General features: G+C 36.4%; 5 protein-coding genes across 5 annotated transcripts; 3 read left to right on the top strand and 2 right to left on the bottom strand.

The window, feature by feature from the left end:
- Window positions 1-884: 884 nt before the first annotated feature.
- Window positions 885-1,388, top strand: NCAS0F01370 (uncharacterized protein; the record flags this gene model as incomplete). Its single annotated transcript, XM_003676928.1, has 1 exon — window positions 885-1,388. The coding sequence occupies one exon, from the start codon at window positions 885-887 to the stop codon at window positions 1,386-1,388; it is 504 nt and encodes a 167-aa protein (XP_003676976.1).
- Window positions 1,389-1,503: 115 nt separating this feature from the next.
- On the bottom strand, window positions 1,504-11,283 carry TOM1 (E3 ubiquitin-protein ligase TOM1; the record flags this gene model as incomplete). The annotated part of the gene is made up of 1 exon (XM_003676927.1): window positions 1,504-11,283. One exon carries the CDS (start codon window positions 11,281-11,283, stop codon window positions 1,504-1,506), a length of 9,780 nt encoding a protein of 3,259 aa, XP_003676975.1.
- A 430-nt stretch (window positions 11,284-11,713) lies between these two features.
- Window positions 11,714-13,675, bottom strand: NHX1 (bifunctional K:H/Na:H antiporter NHX1; the record flags this gene model as incomplete). Its single annotated transcript, XM_003676926.1, has 1 exon — window positions 11,714-13,675. One exon carries the CDS (start codon window positions 13,673-13,675, stop codon window positions 11,714-11,716), a length of 1,962 nt encoding a protein of 653 aa, XP_003676974.1.
- A 602-nt stretch (window positions 13,676-14,277) lies between these two features.
- Window positions 14,278-14,838, top strand: GUK1 (guanylate kinase; the record flags this gene model as incomplete). Its single annotated transcript, XM_003676925.1, has 1 exon — window positions 14,278-14,838. The coding sequence occupies one exon, from the start codon at window positions 14,278-14,280 to the stop codon at window positions 14,836-14,838; it is 561 nt and encodes a 186-aa protein (XP_003676973.1).
- Window positions 14,839-15,460: 622 nt separating this feature from the next.
- Window positions 15,461-16,054, top strand: TSA2 (thioredoxin peroxidase TSA2; the record flags this gene model as incomplete). The annotated part of the gene is made up of 1 exon (XM_003676924.1): window positions 15,461-16,054. One exon carries the CDS (start codon window positions 15,461-15,463, stop codon window positions 16,052-16,054), a length of 594 nt encoding a protein of 197 aa, XP_003676972.1.
- Window positions 16,055-16,212: the final 158 nt, after the last annotated feature.

Genomic DNA, 16,212 nt, shown 5'->3' with positions numbered 1-16,212 from the left:
TTAAAAAAAAAAAATCTTCTGTGTACCAGAAGAGTCAATTCACCTGTTTTTTCAAGTTGTTAATGTCGCTTACATTCTTCACATATGTTGATGATATTGGGAAGTACTCGTTGGGTTAAAAAAACCTTTTGAACATGGTTTACCCAATCAAAATGACTGCTTCAAACCTATTTGATTTCCCCTTAGATGCCAAATTTCATTTTACCCATTATTTTGTAAAAAGGAAACCATACATTGACTTGGAAATGGAGGGGTACCAACACTGAAATATAGTTCATAGTCGAGGAAACTTGTTAATATGGCGTTTTGCTTTCTATGAAAATTAGCACTATTTTTTCCTTCTTAAAAAAACAACCTATTTTGAAACACAAATTAGTACCCCTGATATGTGGTGGTATCTTTTTGACAAATCGAAAAGAGAGTTGTGTTCTTTTCTCAATCAAATAACATAACAGTGAATTATTGGTGCTTGTGAGGGTTTCGGGGAAGTAAAAGTCGAGAATAAAAGGATTATTCAATATTTTCTATTAGCGCAGACGCGCCTTGACGTCTGACACAGTCCTTCGCTTTTTTTTTGTGACACTTACATTTGGGAATCGCTCATAGAAAGGTCACATTAATTGAGTACCGAACCTTTTTGAAACTTTTCAGTTTATACCCGTTTTAAAAATCCAATCCACTTTTATTGACTTTCTTAGCTTCTTTATTGACATAATACTTTTTTGATGTCTAGGTGAATACCTAAATATACCTTTTTCAGCTTTCTAGCACATTTATCTCTTTTGCACTTCTAACCATACCCACTTTCTTTTTCTAAATTGAAGTACTCATCATTCAAAGCTTTTAATTAATTTTTCCAATTGCATATCTAGTCACTTATAGCGATGGATTCAATTTTTTCTCTGGATGGTATATTCATTTCAGCTTTTGAATTTAGTGACGAGGAGTCAACTTTTGTGGTGGGAGGAAAGTCGAATTGTGATGACAGAATGCCTCCTTGGGTCAAAGAAGGTGTCCTGGGCTTTAATAAAGAGGACCTTATTCTCATTGAGCGAGAATATCCTGGCCTTACAAAAATCATTCAAGTTGTTGAACAAAATCGGAACGAAGTTGAGAGCTTTACTGATGAAGGACAATCTGCAGATTCTTCATGTGAAATCCTTACCTCCAATGAACTGTTCAACTGTAAGGAGTGTTCTAAAGCCTTTGTGACATCCCAGAAATTAAAAAAACATACCAAAGATGCTCACAGTAAAAGGATGTTTCCATGCGAATACAATTGTGGTAAAGCCTTTAAAAGGAAAGACCAGAGAAAAAGTCATTACATGGCACAAAAGTTCCACCAAACCCATCAACAGTTTTTTTCTACACTTGATAATCCTCCCTAATCATGTATTCTTAAATTTTATATAGAAATTAATATATCTTTCAACATCTACAACCGATTCATTAAATTAAATTTTAAGGTTATACTATTTAAAAAGTCACTAGCAATAAAATTATCTAAGCCAGACCAAAGCCCTCATGCCCTTCATTTATAGCTATCAATAATGAACCACGCAACGTCTCATAAGAATTATAGGCAGGTAGGTTCAGTTGATTGAAACAGGTGTGAGATGAAGGAAGTCTTTCGGTGGAACCATAATCTTTATGAATTGAGAATTTACAAACACCATTAACCCCACCTAACTCTTTGAATCCATTCAAAGGAACTTTACTGGTACCTGTAACAAATTGTAGCAATTTGGCACGTTCTTCACCATCAAAAGACCTCACCGCTCTCCAGAAATAACCTATTTCTCTGTCGGATATCGTATAATTCACGTAATTAGTATTATTTTTCCAGTCATCAACATCGATATCTGGTAATCCACTAATCAATAATTCTAGCTCTTGCTCATCAAAAATTGAGATTAGATTTAGTGGAATTAAGGCATAAAAACCTCTGAGGAAATTATCCATCTGCTCTTTAACAGACGTATTCAATTTATACTCTACAATTTTCTTAACATACTCTTGTTTATTTTCTTCCGTTACTGGTATATTGGCACCGTTCTCGATCAAATCAATAGTTTTATGTTCTCCGTAGTCATCCAACTCAACAGAAAAGGTTTCTTCAATAATGTCGGTAATGTCATTTTCCAAGATCCAAACCAAAGATTTATAATAATCTGGATCTAACGACTCCATATCTCGTAAGGATACAGGCTTTCCTAATATATTTTTATACACCTCTCTACTAAAGTGGCAATCAAGGAAACATTGGTCACGTATCGCCTTCCCAATAACCATACCAATGAACTTGAAAAAGGACAGATGCTCTGGGTTTATTCCAGATGTACGATTTGGATGGAAAGTCGTTTTATCTGACGCTACTGGTAAGAACAAGGCATAATCCGGATTAAACATTTGCCTTGATAGAACTTGATACCACTCTCTTGTCAAACCACCGGCATCGACACCACTTTCTCCTTTAAATGTTATTTCCAATTTTGAATCCTTTATCTCTTCGTCTTTCTTGAAGAACAAAGCTCGATAAGAATCTAAGAATACTTGATCACGGCGAACTGTGATTGGTAACTTTGGTGCCTCCTTAATATCAGAACGTAGTCTTGCAACAAAATAATATCTCTTGTTGTCAAAATCTAGAATCTTAGGGTTTTTAACTAAAAGAGCGAACGGACCACTCATTAGTTTTGGATTAGAGCGGACCATTTGATTAAGAAGTTTCTTATGTACATCTGTGAACGGGAAAAACATATTTTCAACAGAGAGCTTTGCGAAATCAAGTTTCTTTTCTTCTTCGTATTTTCTTACCTTCTCTGGAGTTGCTTTACTATGCTTACATACCACCATCAGCGATTCTATTAAAGGTAGAAGGATGGTAGCTGAAGTAGAAAATCCTTTGGCTTTTTCAAATTGTAAAAGACATTTGCTCAATGATGACCAGACTGAACCGAGGCCAATACTATCATACAATTTGATTAATATTGACCGATTTTCTTGATTTAATTCCTTCTTGTGTGTATACAAATAATCAATCGTGGTTAAAACCTTTAAAAGCTTCGCCTGATCTGAACTTGGAAGAGTAAATTTTTGTATTAAATTCGAAGATATTTCTTTTGTGGTATCCATGGTAGAACATTCTTGATTTAGCAGGTCAAGGTCAGGAACCAAAGCTTCGATCGCTGAATTTGCCAAAGTAACTGATCCGTTTGTGAAAGCCTGGATTGAATCTTCAAGAGACAGTAAATTGTACATTACATTCAACGTCTGTTGGAAAACCTTCGTATTGCAGCTATCCAATCTTATAACATTAACTAATTTAGTTAAATCTTTAACATCAATAACAGGAACATGTAATTTTCGCTTGGATGTATCCTTATTAGAGTTCTTTTGAATCTTACGAATCGGATTGGTGCACAACTGGAGAATTTTTATCAATAAGTCCATTAAAACTGTTTCATCGGTAATTATCTTTTTGTCCAAAAGGGTAAACAGGTATTTAATTGGCCATTTTTCGTATTTTGTATTCAAATCCTTCTTATTTTTTGATAGTGATTTATTAACTAATAGGCTTTCGTGCTCAGTAATGAAGAAGTACCTTAGGATCGGATTTCCATCAAGTAAATGATGCAGGATCTCGATTGTCTGATTCGCTACCGTTAAAGGAGTACAATCTGCTGGCAATTGACGGTGAACCACAGGCAATCCCTGTAATTTCCCATTACCATGAGCTTTTATAGATATTGAAGAGTAAACCCTTTCCAAAGAATGTTGGTCATTAATACCCTCTGTTAGTATAAATAGGAGCATATTCACTATGTCATTCCTATTTTGTTTACTACAGCATAAACGGAGGAAAAGTTCATGATACACCTCTCGTTGAATATAAGGCTGCGAAATAAACAAAGATTTCATTAGAGCTGCAATACCAGAACGATCAAGCATTGGTGCGAAATATAAGGGCTGTGAAGGCTTCTTATTCTTAATGATAGGAACCAGAGGGTTACCACTAGCATTAATAGTTTCTGGAATTTGGCCATGTGACGTATTTAAGGACTCATCTACATTGTCAGTATGACTGTGCGTAGTGTCCTGCACATTAAAATGTGGATGTACCATCTCTTGGCTAACTATCTCGTTTCTAATATCTTCCGGGATGGCATTAAGGAAATCAGGGGCGATCTCTCGAGAATGTATTTCATGATTTACTGCCTGAGATCTGCGTTCCAGGACATGTTGGGTAAAGACTTCAGCTCTTATCTCTTCTGGTAATGCACTGAGAAATTCAGGATCTATATCAGTACCACCAATATCAACATCCGTACCTTCGATATTAACATAAACTGGATCATGTTCATCTGATTCCATATGTTCTTCATTAGCAACTACCGCTTCAGGTTCTATAGCGCCATTTGCGGTCGGTTGCTGCCATGTTACCGATCTTGTACGGTCAGGTTGATCGACTTTCTCTTGGCTCGACTGGGATTCAGTGTCTAATTCATGATGGAAATTTAAGCTCTTAGTGTATAGTTTGTTAATAATTGTAGGAAGGAGATATGCACTATAGTTTCTGGTCTCATAAAACATGTCGTAAATATCTTTCCATCTGGCTATTGATGATTTTAAAACAATGCCATCAACTATCCTATCGTCCAACGTTTCTCCTGAAAAGAGTACATCGGCAAAGTGAGTTCGTTCGGTTCTCGGGTGTATACCTGATCCAACGCTTGTTAATTGCGCGGACATATCATTCTCCACTTGTTCAAGACCTGATGGTCCCAATGGGTTAATGAGAGTATTTTGGAGGCGTCTATTGCTACCCCCTAATATGGATAATGAAGACCGAGCATGAGGGTGGTGAGATCTCTGAGAGTCACGTAATAATGAATGGCGGTTATGTTGTGTTAAACTTTCAGCCACTCTAAGTAAACTCTGTTGATCTGTATCGAAAATATGTTCAATTCCTTGAAATACTCCCCTTGATTCTTCATCGGATTCTTCATCGGATATGTCTACATCATCTGTTAGCGTCCATCGATGCCCATGAATTGAGGGGGTTGGACCAGTCCTTTCAGAACGTTGGGAATCTTCATCATCGTCCTCACTGTCCCTTTCCCCAAACGAAGATAAATCTGAAAGACCTGAGTCCCAGTCCGATTCGTCTACATTATAATCACTTAAATCTACATCGAGACCAGATTCGTAATCATCTTCATCAACATCAATTATTTCAATATTGTCACCTGAACCAGACGAGGTAAAAGAGCTATTATCAGAAAACCCATCGTTATCTGAGTGCTCACCATAGCTTCCATTTTCATTTATGTCTATTGACATACCGGTCGAGGAGTAATCTTCTTCATTAATAGAGTCACTATCACTTTCAGATTCACTCCCAGATGATAAATGATCATGATCACTTCTCTCTTCATCTGTAAAAATGACCTCAAATCCGCCATCATCACCATCTACATATGCGATGGCATCTCCATCCCCAATTAGTGAATCCTCATCTTCTTCGTCGTCTTCTTCAATATCATCAACATCGTACATACCGAGAGCAGAATTTCTAAACATATTCGAAGGTTCTTCCTTATCAGACTCATCATCGACGTCATCCTCGTCCTCGTCATTTTCCAGTTGGAAGTGTTCAGCAAAGTCAATCCTAGTTGAGTTAATAGCATTTAATGCCTCAACTGCATTGTTAAAAAGACGCTTGCTCGATGGATAATTCAGATCTAAAGACTCTATCGAGTCTGTTATTGCTGCTGGAACGTTCAAATCGAGCATCATTTTACACACCTGATATCTATCACTGCGTACCTTATTTGAGTCTAAAACTGCCCTCACATAAGGTGCCTGTATGTAAAGCATAGACCGAATTGTTTTAAACCATGCATCTAACTTATTAACATTAGTCTCAACTAACGCGGAAGAGGAACTACAAGTTTTTAGAGCTTTTATCATTACTTCTGTCGTAAATCGTCTAATAAATGACATATCGGGGTCAATATCCTTTAAGCTTACTTCTTGATGTTCACTGTTTTGAACGGTTGAAATAAAACCAACTATTACTGCTCTAGAGAGCGAGCCGATGACTTCCCTTCTTTTCGAAGCATATCTATCATCATGATGATCATCAGTCTTTTCTAATAATTTGTAAAGGAAAAAATTTAATGCAGTACTTCTTGGGCGAATTCGTTCGCTATACGTGTTTCTTTTATCAAAGGTCAGAAATTCGAACTTGCAATGTTTGTAGCTACTTACCAGTTCAACAAGTATTTTAAGAAGAAACATCATATAGGCACAGACTGGATTTTTCCGAGGGTCAATTTTTTCTGGTTTTCTTTTGTGAGAATTGTGACTTTGGTCCTGAGAAGCTGGCTCTGATTGCCAGTCCTTTTCTGATGCAGCCATTAGTTGTGATAATAATAGATGAATAATACCGCTTCTTTGTGGAGTATCGGTTGGTAGGTCATCTTCTGTTTTCGAATTTGTAAGTTTCGGATCCTTACTTGTTTTTTGTCTAACCATGGTATATCCCATTAGTTCTCCATCTTCGTCAAAATCATCAAAACGAGCAACCTCAGACAAAACCTCTACAAACTTCGCTGGGTTCCTCATAAATATATGTGGCTTACTTTCAAGTAAAGCATCCAAGTACACTTCGCGACTTGCTTCTGAATTCAATTGCCTTGGGGCAAAGCTTCTATTAATTTCATAGCGAATAAGTTCAGTCACTATGTCAGTAGTTTCGAAGCACCTACGAGCTAATAAAAGGAAGGACGATTCTAAAAAGTTAATCTTATCCGATTTTTGATAAGAGCCAATAACTTTTAATAATTTATTAAATATACCAGATCTTGCAATTTCATTTGCGTATTCTTCGTTTCTAGCATAGATCAACAAAATACGACATTCCGCCAAAGCAGAGTAAAAATTCGTTATTTCGCTAACTCTCACCAACGTATCAAATACTCGTTCTGTTATGATCTCTGGTATTTTATAGATCGGAGTAGGAGTTTCAGGATCTAAAGCTAATTTGACAAACGACCCTATTTTCTCAAATGTTGGCAATTCAGATTTCGTTAAAATAATCTCATAAACGAATAATGCTTTGGAAAACCACGGCGTATTAATGTGTTCAGGTTTCAAGTACTGCACTAGATAATTCAAAAATAATACTATGAGGTCTTCCGATTGTTCATATATCTTATTCTCGTTCAAGAATATACCCAACAGGTGTATATAAGACGACAATGTATCACTATCGGCAATATCAGTTTCCTGGATTTTCAATAGAATATTCTTGGCAAATTTTGAGCCAGTTTCACTATAGCATTCAAATAGTTGCAACAACATTCGCGCGAATGCGTTCACCAACTTTGGGTAGAAAGGAAGAACATTAAATATCTTTTGTGGCAAGCTATCATTATAGAATTTCAACCTTAATTCATTCAGTTCACGGGTCTCAATGTCATCCACACATTCCAATGTTGGTCGGCTCTTAGATTGTAAGTCAGGAACAAGCCTTTCCAGTGATTCATATTGACCAGGTAGTAGATATTCGAAATCTCTATCAGGGAAATCTCCACAATTTATTTCTAGGCACAGTTTAGCATCATCTTCCTTCATACCTATTTCTAGTAGAATTTTATATCTTTTATACTTCTCAATTATATCTTGCCATTTAATCTTGTAAAGATAGCAAGAACTTGAATAATCTCCTTTAAAAGAGTTCTTCAACATGGTTAGAAATTGCTTGAAGACACTGTAAGGAACCGATTTTGAAATGGATCCGAATAAACTATGTTGCTGATCCAATTCGGTAATCATCTTCAAGGATAGTAATTTGATTCGAAAAATTAAATTTTCAACCAAATTTATGTCATTTTCCGATGATATTGAGTAATATTTCAGTAGGGAATTAATGTTTGTCATCAACTCTTTTTGCATTGAACGGTTAAGGAAAGTAAGAGCATTAATCAAGCAACTTAAAGTTAATACCTCTTCAGAGTCCTTTACATAATCGATATTCTCCATTAACGTCAAGTCTTTAATTTCTGTCATCTTGGAAAATAAATCAATGACAAAATCAGCATAGAATTGGTAACCGCCTTTTTGATAAAATATGACGGCAGGCAGTGTCTGCAATAAATCAGATGGCATTACAGCCGTCTTTGGACAAGTGAAGATATAGGAGTTGAAATTCAATAAGACTAAAGAATAGGCCAGATTATCCATCAAGTGCACAGCATTTCGGAGTTCTAATACTTCAGTGACGACTTCATCAAAAATATGTGTTTCTGTTTTAAGATCATGAAGAACTGGGTCAATAGATTTGCCTTCTCCCAATTTTAAAAAGCATCTGAATATTATTGAAGTATACGTTTGTAAGTTGTTGGTGAGACGTCTTACCTCGAACGTATTCTTAAATTTAGTGGATGTTTTCTTTTCAAATTTTCTCTCCTTAATCGGCTTCTCAACGTAGATTTGAATTGGAGGGACGTTACCGAATGGTTCCGGCATGGTGTTAACCCTCACATCGTCTGGCAAATCCCTGCTGATATACATTTCTTCCAAAGCACACTTCTGAAACAACAAGCGAAGGTTCTTGATAAGAGCAAACCCTTCCATCTGAAAAAAAGTTGTTATTTGAACAAGTCTCTTTTCTGACAAAGTTTGTGTATTGATGAATACCTTCGTTACGATATAAAGAAGTGTCGAAAGATGACCCAAAGCCTTCATCACGGTCCTAGCTGACATTCTTTCTGATTCCTTATCTGTTTCAAGAAAGAAACTACAGTCATTGGAGGACTGAAGAAATGAATCTAAAGCTTTGAGTTCCTTACTCAACGATTTCATTATTGTTGGGAAACTGTAATCTTTACTTCTATCATCAAAATGTTGCAAAACATCAACAAAATTTAGCATTGTGTCAGAATCGACATAATCAAATGTAGGATTGTTGATTGCAAAGAGAGGTAACAAGTCATCGAATGGTATCTTCTCTGGAAGGTTTGCTAAACACGTATTATCCAGGCTCATACCATAGAACAAACATGAATATGATTCTAGAATTGGAGCATAACTTTCTAAATCCCAAAAGGCTAATGTGTCTGCATCGTCCTCCATATCATTAACTTCTTCATTTTTGGAATGATAGAAAAACTGGTCTCCCTTTGAAGATTCATAGATAATAGGATGCTGAAATTCTATTACCTTCAAGAGAGAATAAGTTTGATTCACAAATGCGTCTAACACATTGTCCTTTAAAAGTGGGTAATATCGTCCGAGCTCATCTATTGCCGTTCCAATTTCAGATGGGCCCTCATGTACTGATAGAACTGAAGCACATTCCTTATCAGTCAAAATCTTTCCCAATATTGTATCTATAAGTTTATTTTTCTTTACTGTCTCTAAAACATCATTATTTAAACACAATGCTGAAATCACATCTGGAAGCAGTGTAAATAATTCGTAATTAGGTCCAATAAGGTCTGGGAAATGGTCGACAATACAGGAAATTATTCCTGCCTCCGAAAGAATAGGGAAAATTGTAGGTTCGGAATTGATCACTATTTGAATAATGTCTAACACGAATGTGATCAAGGTATAACCAAAGATGGGTCTATTTTGTAATATTTGCTTCAATGAAACCAAAATAGGAGAATCGATTAGATTTCTAATTCTGTCACCAGCATCTGTTTTTAGTAGACGACAAACAAGTTTTAATAAACTTCGGATATACGCAAGTTGTCTAAATGAAATGGAATAATAAACAATCGAATATTTTGGTGGTTTCCCAAATTCTGGATGTTCTAATGCAAAGTTAACTTCTTCAGTAATGGAGTTAATTAATATATTAAAACCATTATTACTAATGAATTCAGCGGTGGAATCGGTATTTCTTATGAAAGATTCCAGCAAATGAGTGGCTGATGCTAAAGTTCTTCTTCGATTATTCATCTTTATCGAAATAATGTCTAATAACGCTGGGATCAGTCCAGCTGCCAGAAGGGATTCATGTAACATCTTTACGTCGGCAATATTCGAAATGACATAGAAGAATCTGACGTTATATTCTTCATTAATTTGAGATTTTTCGTCCCGCAGAAGTTTTGCAAGTTTACGTAAGATCTGGAACATCAAACCGTGTGACATATTACCACCTAGATTCCGCATAATATCTGAACACCAGACATGTTTCAAAGATATACACTCTAGTGCGAGTAGTGCATCTAAACGTAAATCTTCTGGAATTTGTGGTTCTGTTAGTGAAATAAAATCCGTTAAACTATTAAATGCATATGGATCAATTTCGAACAATTTGGAGCTTACAAGAGGTGGTACAAATATAGTGTTCACTAATGCAATGGCATTAAACTTCGTTCTAATTATAATGTTTCGCAGTTCTAAATTATCCGAAGAATCATCACTGAATGATTTGGCGGCTGATACTTTTAAAGAAAATTCATACCAATCCTCATGAGGCAGAATGGCCATACCTTTATCAAATAATTGTTGTAAAGTATGGGAGGTTAGATCCTCAGTTGTCAATACCAATTTCTTCAAAGATGAGGAGCTTTCGCCTGTATCTCCTCCATTACTGTGTGGCTTAGTCTCTTTAGTACTGTAATAGGAATATTTAAACTTGGACCATTTCGATGGAAACTTCTTCTTTTCTAAAAATAGGTCGACCAAGGAAAAATGCTCACCATCATCATCAATAACAGATGATTGTAATGCTAATGCTAGTTTTAATGCCTTCGTTTTTAAATTATGATTCGACAACATTGGATTATTTTCCCATCTTGGGTTAAGAAGAGCATATCTTTCTCCCATTATAGCCAACACTTTCATAGCATCCAATTTAACCTTATAATTTGGACAATTCAACAAGTTATCCATGACATCCAATGACGAATACACATTTCTCTGTTCGGAATTGAATAATAATCTTTCTGTAAATTGTGTTAACGTGAGACATATTTTTTCATCCTCCTTTGACATTTCAATCAATTTCACAGCATTTTTTTTGTAATCGGTAGTTTTGTATTTATATTTATCAATAATTCCCTGCAATATTTCATCCATTCTATTCAATACTGGGATCCAAACGAATAGGTCATCCCTTGACCTATCCCATTCTTGAATGCTTTCCAGTTTGACAAGGAATTCTGGAAGATCACAACCTGTCAATTCATCCATCAAGGGTTTATAAGTTGCAGCATTCTTTTCTCTTTGTAATTTATCAAATCTGAGTACCTCCACCATTATAGCTTTTGAGGGTTCCAAATATTTTGTATTCTTACCGGTTGATATGTGGATGGTACGATTGCAATCAATATATTAACAAAACAATCGGCTACTTTGGAAGTATAAGACTGAAATTTGCTTATTAACAATTTGTTTTCTCTTGCAATGTTACTGAGATGACTTCAATGGATCAACCTCAATATCATCACTATTAAACATATTCTGTAAAGAAATCTGTGTGAAAACTTTAATGCAATATTTTGTTCTCCGGGTAACAGTGTATTTCTTAGTGACATAAAAATTTGAAGGGTAGATAATTCTAATTCATACAGATGCTTTTGGGCAAATAAACGGTGAAATGTTTTATTTAATACTAGAGGGAAATGAATAGTAATATGTATCGTATATATGCAAAAATAACATGATCTTATTTATTTTGTTTATCGATTTAGAACTGCCTTCTATTTCCCAATTCTGAAGGAACATTCTTATTAGGTGTGGCAGGTCTATTTGGGCTATCTGCATTACTACTGTCCAAAAAGACCGGTTTCAGCACTTGTTCATCGAATTCTTGGAACCATTGCGAATCTGAATTAAATAATCTTCCTAATTTATCCTTCAATGGTTGTTGTTTCCCATCTGGTGCTGGTGCTGGTGTTGGTGTTGGTGTTGGTGCTCTTACATTCTCATCATTTGTCTGATAAAAGTTAAGATTACCATTATCAATGACAGAGTCTGTCTGTGAATCAAATGGAGCATTTAAGGTGGTAGGCTTCCCATTACTAGGGCTTCCTAATCTAACATTTTCTACCGAGGTGGCCGGTGAATTATTATCAGAATATGCTTGTGGTAAAGGAGAACGTACCATAGGGAGTGTAATTTGCATTGGTGCTTCAATATCAAATTCATCATCACTATCATTTTCACTGACACATCCGGTCTTAATCTTTAGCACCTCTAACATGCTTGCCGTAGTACCACCAAAAACAATAACGGTCAATACCACTACCACCAGAACAGTAGCTAATAATGTGAATTTGTATTCACCTTGAAGACCCAATGCTAAGGCAACACCCACTGCCCCACGTAGACCTGCCCAAAATGTCATCATTTGATAATTATATGGTATTTCATCTGGGATGGCAATTCTGTCACCTACGGTGGAACTCATGGATCTTATAGTCTTCATTCTGTACATCCAATTAACGAAACGAGATAAGGGGAAGACAGCACACCAACGGGCCACACAAATCGATATCGCAGTAACAATGATCAACATTGGCTTGTAGACCAATTCCACTTCAGTGAACAATTCTAATCCTAGGTAAATGAATATAAAATTTTCCGATAATCTAGCTAATAATTGGAAGATGTATTTGATAGTAATTTGTGTTCTTCTTGACATGTTGTAGTAAGCATAATGTTTCAATGTAATACCACAGAATAATAGGGAGACAATACCTGACATGTGACATCCATTAGAGAAGAAATATGATTCATAAGCGATCAATAAAATTAAACAACTTTCAATTTGAGGGAATCTTCTGATATGAGTATGTTTCAGTAATAAGGCAACGAGTATACCAATAAAGACACCAATTACCAATGAAACAGAGAAGGTCATTAAGAAAAGACCAATACCTTCAAATAAGGAGGAAAATTTGGCTGGTTTCCCATGAAATTTTTGACAAGTTTCAAACATAACAATAGAGATAGCATCATTTAGAAGGGATTCGCCAAAGATAATAGTGTATAACTTGGGGTCGACTTGATAAGCATTAAATATGGATAAGATTGTAACGGGATCAGTAGCAGATAATGTAGCACCCACAGAAAGTGCATCCACGAAAGATATGTTAACGCTTTCCAAACCGATAGCTGTCCAAATATACAGGATGATTCCTAACACACATGCGGATATGAAGGTTCCCGGAATGGCAAATGTGAGAATGGAGACCATGTTGTTAAAAAAATTCTCCTGATTCAGTTCATACCCAGAATTTAAAATAATTGGGGGTAATAAGACGTTAAAGAAGTACGACGAATTAAAGGTGACTGTGTCTTGGATATAATTACCGGGTGTCATTCTAATTATAAGACCCACTACCATACCGTAAAAGATTGATAAGACGGTTTCATGAACAGCCCTTATTCTCCTTTGAGTTAAGTAATAACTGGACCATAATGCGGATATAAGAAGAAATAGCATAATAAAAAGGGCCCATGAGGAAAACATTTCCTCCACCACTGGACTTACCTCATCTGCTGGTTCAGAAGATATTGGATCATTTATTTCAGGAGTATCGGGGACTGGTAGTAATTCGTCATCATCATCACCTGCGTTTGTAATTGTCTTGGCATATGACCATGCAAGCCTCAAGCTCAAACTTAGTAGAAATTGAGTAGCCATTATGGTTTCTTTATATCTTTCCTGTTCTTTAAAAGTTGGGATGTGTGTCTTTGAAGTAACATTCGGTGTTCTTAAGCCAACCTTTGATTAAATTTTGAATTAGGACAGCGCGCTAAATCAAATTCCCCTTCATTGTTTGCAAATATTACCTGACACTATGCATTCGTATGTAGGGTCAGTTCCTGAGTATATGAGTTGTAGAACCAGTATGGTAGTTTGAAGGCGGGGTATAATCCTAATAATATGTCTTGAGGATGCTTCTACCCGAAAGTAATGATTCCCCTGATTTCTTCCACATATAAGGATATATCGTATTCCTGGCAATTTTTTCTGGTACAAGAACTTGCGAATAGTCTCAATATATTACGTGGAGATATGTGAAATCTTCTCAAGAGCAATTAGAAGGTGACAACTCACGTTGAAGGATGTTCATCTCATCGAATCGGCTGTTTTCCCAGCTCACAGAAAGCACCGGAGTGAAAATTTCAGTAGTTTTCGAGAAAAGAACGTCAAATTTTTCAAGATTGATACGTAACATAAACGTTATGTATTGTTGTCACAGGACAAAGTGGAGGAAGTCAGGGAACCCTACATAAAGCAAGATGTCTAGTGTTATTGTCATTTCTGGTCCAAGTGGTACAGGTAAGTCCACTCTTTTGAAAAAGTTGTTTGCTGAATACCCAGACACTTTCGGTTTCAGCGTTTCATCCACTACCAGATCTCCAAGAGAAGGTGAAGTTCATGGTAAGGATTACAATTTTGCCACCGTTGATGAATTCAAAAAGATGATTGATGAAGATGCATTTATTGAATGGGCCCAATTCTCTGGTAACTACTACGGTACCACCGTGGCATCTGTCAAAAAGGTTATTTCCTCTGGTAAGACATGTATCTTGGATATTGATATGCAAGGTGTCAAATCCGTTAAAAGCAAACCTGAATTGAAGGCCAGATACTTGTTCATTGCACCTCCATCCGTGGACGATTTGAGAAAAAGATTGGAAGGCAGAGGTACTGAAACAGAGGAATCTTTGAACAAGAGACTTGCTGCTGCCACTGCTGAATTAGAATATGCGGAATCAGGTGCCCATGATCAAATCATCGTCAATGATGATTTAGACAAGGCATACAATGAGTTGAAAGAATTCATTTTCCAAAAATAATAGAAGTGTGCCGGCATGCAATGTAACGTTACAAATAAATTAGTTTAAATGTGTATCAAGCGTATTTTTAAAAAAGAGAATAATATTAAGACTGACATCAAAGCCCGTGGATGGACAATGACATTTCATAAGCAGATATTTTTTTTTTTTTTTTTTCAAAGGGAGAAACATGACAGAATAAACGCAACGGTATATGCTCATATATGTTATGCGCAAATAAATGTTTTACACAGGTAATTTGTTTTACGGGGCACCTGGAACTTTGAGACTCCCCCGATCTAGAATTCAACAGTCCAGGCGTAAGTTCAACCACTTAGTCATGGCAGCGTACTCACAACCATTAGTCCAAGAGCAAAACGCACCCATTACTAAGTGTGGCCGGATCAACATCTTTTGTCTCGGATTTACTAAGGCCAATTTTCTGGGCGCGCCAGCTTTTACGTAAGATCCCCAGATCGACACTAAAAGTTTTTCCGACACGTCGAGAATTTTGCAAATTATATAAAGGGAGCCATGACGGGTCTTCCCATTCTTCTCGTTGTGTTGTTAATTCCCCTTTTATCTGGTAAGATTCATCAATCACAAAAACAAAAACACAACTCATACATCACAAAAACAAAAAATGGTCGCTCAAGTTCAAAAAACCGCTCCTACTTTCAAGAAAACCGCTGTCGTGGACGGGATCTTCGAAGAAGTCTCCCTAGACCAATACAAGGGGAAATACGTCGTTCTAGCATTCGTCCCATTAGCCTTCAGTTTTGTCTGCCCAACTGAAATTGTAGCCTTCGCTGATGCTGCCAAGAAATTCGAAGCAATTGGCGCTCAAGTTCTTTTCGCTTCCACTGATTCTGAATACTCTTTGTTGGCATGGACAAATATTCCAAGAAGTGAAGGTGGTCTAGGCCCTGTAGATATTCCACTATTGGCAGACACAAACCACTCATTGTCTAGAGATTACGGTGTCCTGATTGAAGAAGAAGGTATTGCTTTGAGAGGTCTATTCATTATTGATCCAAAACGTATCATTAGACATATTACCATCAATGATCTATCAGTTGGTAGAAATGTAGACGAAGCTTTGAGATTGGTGGAAGGTTTCAAGTGGACCGATGAAAATGGTACCGTCTTACCTTGTAACTGGACTCCAGGTGCTGCTACTATCAAGCCAGAAGTGGCTGCTTCAAAGGAATATTTCGAAGAAGCTAATAAGAATTAAGGGAGAATATTACTATATTATCTGTAAATCTACTATAAATATTTTTCTATAAACGAATGCAAATGATAAACTATTAATAATCATAAGTTGAAGTGTGCTAGAGGAGCGGTTCTGCCTAATGTGTCAGTGAATGAATCAATGTGTCTAACTGTCTAGCC

Source organism: Naumovozyma castellii, chromosome 6 (assembly GCF_000237345.1).
Source record: "Naumovozyma castellii chromosome 6, complete genome".
NCBI lineage: Eukaryota > Fungi > Ascomycota > Saccharomycetes > Saccharomycetales > Saccharomycetaceae > Naumovozyma > Naumovozyma castellii.
The sequence above is the reverse complement of the archived record's forward strand: the minus strand, read 5'-3'. Positions and strand labels throughout refer to the sequence as shown.